Genomic DNA, 4,836 nt, shown 5'->3' with positions numbered 1-4,836 from the left:
GTAATGTAAATATCTTTTTGTTTTCTGATGGTCTTAGGTGACCCCTGTGAAAGGGTCGTTCGACCCCCAAAGGGGTCGCAACCCACAGGTTGAGAACCGCTGTTATAAGGGTCTATTCAGTCAGATTCAAATCAGGGAAAAAAAAGCTTAGTAGGGTTTCGTAAAATATTTCTATGTCTGACTAAAAAGCCGCAACACATATATCAATGAAAAAAGTATACCTGAAAAAAAAGGTTTATCTCTATTTAGGAAGAATGCAAAAGTCATTGTTTACAAAATAAATTATCCTTTTATTTCAGAAAGCCATTTAAATAAGGAATACCGATTAGCTCCTGGAACATTCACCTTCATGAGAGCTTCAAGTTAGAAAACAGACTCCTTAATCTTGAAAATAAAAACTAACACTTTATAGGGGAGAAATTTAAAACTAAGTTAAACTGTTCACTATGACTCCCAATTATTTAGATTAAAAATTTCTAAAAATTGTAAACTTTGATCCAAAGCTGCTTTTCTGGTATGTATAGCTCAAGGATATACTAATAATTTCATTTAACAGATAAAGAAAGCATTTTCTTGTCATAAAAAAACACTAAGAAAAAGTGGGGAAATAGGCTCAAAGGAGATCTTGGGTTGGTAGTCTATGCTTCCTTGTAGACAGTTCATAATAATAGCAGTCCCTAGTATTTATATAGTTCTGTATGCTTTTCAAAGTAATCTCACACACTTGATATTCTATTTAATTAATGTTCACAATGGCCAAAAGGTAGAAGAAAGTTAATATACCTGCTGAGATTTATTGAACCGATGAATCTCATCAATAAAAAGTATGGTTTTCCTTTTGAAAAAGCTCTTTTCATTTTGAGCTTGTTTTATGACATCTCGCACATCATTTGTCTTGGCATTTGTTGCAGACAATGTCACAAATCTTATGCTATGCTTCTTGCTGTTGTTGGCTATGATGTGAGCCAGGGTGGTCTAAAAAAGATAACACAGAGTTTGGAAAGCTGATCAGACAGAGAGAGAAAAACACCCATGGGTACTAACACAAGCAGCACAAGCACAATTTACCAAGCAACTTAAACTCTGAAGAATGCTTACCAGCACAGATAGAATCTGAAATACCACAGTACATTTTCAAAAATTAAAAGAAGTTATAAATAAAACAGGAAAGTAGCTAAACCTTAGGCCAATCCTGACCTTTTCTCCTTTGTACCTAGCCCTGTTTGATTCCGTTTTTGGAGACTCTAATATCTTTGGAATCCTAGTAAAGAACAGCTGTTTTGATTTAGCAGAGCTTGGGTGACAGCTGTGATCTCTTCCAACCAAGAAAGCATTACTGCTGAAGGACTGGGTGTAGAACTGAAGTGCAGAACCACAGACTCCATCATTCCACAACTGGAAGCTCATCAGTGCAACTTAGAAGAGTGAGCCTTTGAACTGAAAGACCAATGACAACCACCTAGCATTTAAGATGACTGCACGCCACTTCTGAATGTCTACTTTGGAAGTAGGTGAAATGCCAGCACTTAATCATGTCAGTACTTAATAGGAAACAATGGAGATCCAGGAAAAGCACTGCTCAGTGCCTGGCACTTAATGATGCTTTACAAATTTGCATATGCTCTTATTAACACCATTATTATTGTTAGTAGTAAGGACAGGAATAAAGAAAAAGGAAAGACTGTTTAACGAGAGGGTCAAATTTGCTCCTGAATGAATGGAAAGGTGGCAAGTTATTTTCTAACAGTTGTATAGCACCATTAGATACTGTGGCTGCTTCTTTAGCAAATCCCAGCCTACTGGCTCCCATGCCACATATACTTAGGCTTGTGACTATCACCAACCGCTACATTGAGCAGCCTAGCCCACTAAATCTTTTGCCCAGCATCTTCTATGAGTTCACTCTACTGGTCTCCTTGGGAACTTTTCCTTGCCAGTGGGACTATCAACAGTTGACCAGCCATTCTCATGAGCTTATACAGAGTTCAAAGACAATTAATAAGAAGGCAACTGCTTACTCCCCTAAACGGGGTAACAACTCAGTCCATCGCCATGGTAAAATGTTATTTGAGTTAGATCTGATTCATACCTCGCCAAAGAGAAAGTATGAATACAAACAAGAAGGCACAAAATGAACAAGATGCGTTCCAGGAACTGGAATGATTAAGTTGTGGGCAATGAAGCTGGTAAAGAAAAACCATGAAACATGCCTTTGTGTACTGAGTAGGAACATGAAAGCTATGACAGCTCCTTTACACTCTGATCCCAAATGTTGCCTTTCATTAGCTGTGCTCATTCTTCTCCCTCTTCCTATGGATTAAAACAACATATATTTAACCTTCTCAGCATACTTTTTTTTTTCCAGTCTTAACCCTCCAGTGTTTTTCAAGTGTTCTTCCAATAACAGTTTTCTAGACCCCAATATCCTAGCTGGCCTCCTCTGGATTTTTGGTAATTCCTAACAAGGTACGTAGAACTGGACACCAAAATGCATCGATGTCTCTTCTCTAAAGTACACGGCATTACGAGGACAGTTACGGAAGTGCTTGGTGAAAATGACTTGCAGGAGAAAAGAGTTTTCATATTGGTCTTGATAAAAAAACATAGTCTCAAGGATAAATAAAGTCAGTTTGTTAAACCAACAGCTATGAGGGGAAGTAAGCCCAATAGAAATTAAAACGAATTTTTTTATTATCTTTTTCAAAACTGAATCCATATACCTACAAATGTAATCTACAAATACTCCTCTCCAATTTGCAGCATGCTGTTTCCTTGACAACTGGGTCAATTAATGTGGCACTGGAACAGAAAGGTAGATCATATCTAAGAGTCCGCATGTTCTTGTAAACCTATGAATTCAAACATTCTCATTTTGAAAACGAGCACAAAACGTGTCTTATGACTCTGGGTGGGTGTGCCTTTTTCACATCCGGCACAACTCCACCTGTGGACCAGGCATTGCCCCAGCTCTGATGGTAGCTGAGGCCCTGCACTCTTGGGCCTCAATATCCAGACTCGCGGGATTCTTCGGGTAAGGCCTCTGACACGGCTCTGTCAGATCCACGCCCTGACCCATAGAGATCACTACTCGGAGTCTTTCTGCCAAGACTGCACTCACCTTGCCGCAGCCCGGCGGCCCCCACAGGATGAGCGAGGGGATTTCGCTCGTCTCCAGGAGGGGCCGGAGCAGGGTCTCCTGCCCCACGGCTCTGCTCTGACCGATGTAGTCCTGCAGCGTGTCGGGACGCATCTTGTCGGCCAACGGCTTGCCCTCCAGCATCTGCCGGATCTCCTCCGCTGCCAGAGCCCGGGCGTGAGGGCGGCCCCCGCCGCTGGCCCCAAAGGCCGTGGCGTCCGCATCCCAGTGGCCCGGGTCGTCCTCGCCGTCAGCATCGGCGTCCCCGTCGCCATCGCCCACCGCCTCCTCCTCCTCCTGCGCCTCCGCCTCGTCCCAGCTCCGCGGAGACGCGCTACCCGCCGCGGCGGCCGCTGCAGCTGGCCTCTTCCCGGAGCCCTTCCTCCCGGGGCTACTGGAGCGGGCCACCGGGAAGTCGGGGATCAGGCGGGCGCCGCTGGGAGTGGGCGGCGCATCGTAGCTTTCCCGGCTCTCCGTCTCGCCACCGTCGTCGCCCTCCTCGCCCTCGCCCTCGCTGCTCTCGGCCGCCGTCGGGGTGGCCGGCTGCTTCAGCGCCGAACTCTCCGAGGGCCGCCGCCTCTTAGCGATGGGCGGCGACAGCCCTTTGGCGCGTTCTCCCGCGCGGTGCGGCCCAGCCGCGGACTCCGCGGGCCCCGCGGGGTTGAGCAGCAGACAGCGGTCCAGATGCGAGTTGATGTGCGCGGCCGGCATCATCTGCTGGCACACGGGGCACTGCACCTGGTGCAGCTGCGACAGGAAGGGGTCATCTTCCGGCCCACTCACCTCCATAGTGGCCGCAGCACTCGCCGGCGCGCGGCGCGGTCGCAGCAGCCCTGGGCACGCCGAGGGCTCGCGATGCCCGCGGCTAGGCCCCACGCCGCGAGACCCTAGCTCGCGGAGGCGGCAGGACGCGAGCGGGCCGGGGGAGGGCGCCGCTCATGCCTCACGTCCGGAGATTCCCGCGTCTGCCCGCCTTCGGCGGGCCGCCAGTGGCGTCTCGCGCAGCGCGTCGGGAAGACTAGTACGTATGCGTTTTTCCGAGGCGCGCTGAGATCATATCCCGCCGCCTATCGGGAAATGTAGTCCGTGTCCGTTTGCCCTAGCGCTCCCGCGTCCACTTCCGGCCAATCCCGTAGCCACCTTTGTGAGGGGCCGAAGAGGCAAGCGGGTTGCGCGTGCGCAGGCCTGAGCGGTGGCGACAACGGCGCCGGTTTGCGTCCTCCGAGGCCCGTGACGCATGGCAGGAGACTGAAAAGCCGCGGAGATTGCGCCTGGGCGGACGGCCTTTCACACCCTGGAATTTAGTTGGTTTAGGGCAGATGGACGGGAAGAAGCCCAGGGCGTGTTGCTTGTAATTAAAGGGAAATGGAAATAAAGAACCCAAAACGCTCCAGCACATGTGAAACAATTGTTCATAGCAGTGGTCAGAGAAGTGCAAATAAAGAGAACACCTCCGCCCTACCTCACCGGTTTGTTGGTCTTTTACCTGAAGTACATACTTAAATGTTTGTCTCACTTGTGCTCTTGAATAGTTAAAAACAATTCTAAATGACGGTTAGTCAACTTAGGACGTAGCTACCTCCATAACAATAAAATGATATTAGGCAACCATTTAAAGTTACTTTATAGACAGGGACAGAAAATGCCCACCGTAAAAGAAAAAAAAAATCGTATTAAAACATGTATCATATCCCTTTGAA

At 47.7% G+C, this 4,836-nt stretch overlaps 1 protein-coding gene across 1 annotated transcript in view; it reads right to left on the bottom strand.

Moving 5' to 3' along the window:
* Window positions 1–4,148, bottom strand: part of WRNIP1 (WRN helicase interacting protein 1) — a 27,531-nt gene extending 23,383 nt beyond the window's left edge. The window contains exons 1-2 of the mRNA XM_019663806.1: window positions 3,119–4,148; window positions 784–975 (exon numbers count right to left, since the gene is read on the bottom strand). Of these exons, the coding sequence (XP_019519351.1) occupies window positions 784–975; window positions 3,119–3,925 (999 nt within the window). The 5' untranslated portion in view covers window positions 3,926–4,148. The remainder of the gene's footprint in view (window positions 1–783; window positions 976–3,118) is intronic.
* Between the last annotated feature and the right edge of the window lie 688 nt (window positions 4,149–4,836).

The sequence above is a fragment of the Hipposideros armiger genome, unplaced genomic scaffold (genome assembly GCF_001890085.2).
Source record: "Hipposideros armiger isolate ML-2016 unplaced genomic scaffold, ASM189008v1 scaffold_405, whole genome shotgun sequence".
In the NCBI taxonomy this organism is placed as follows: domain Eukaryota; kingdom Metazoa; phylum Chordata; class Mammalia; order Chiroptera; family Hipposideridae; genus Hipposideros; species Hipposideros armiger.
The sequence above is the reverse complement of the archived record's forward strand: the minus strand, read 5'-3'. Positions and strand labels throughout refer to the sequence as shown.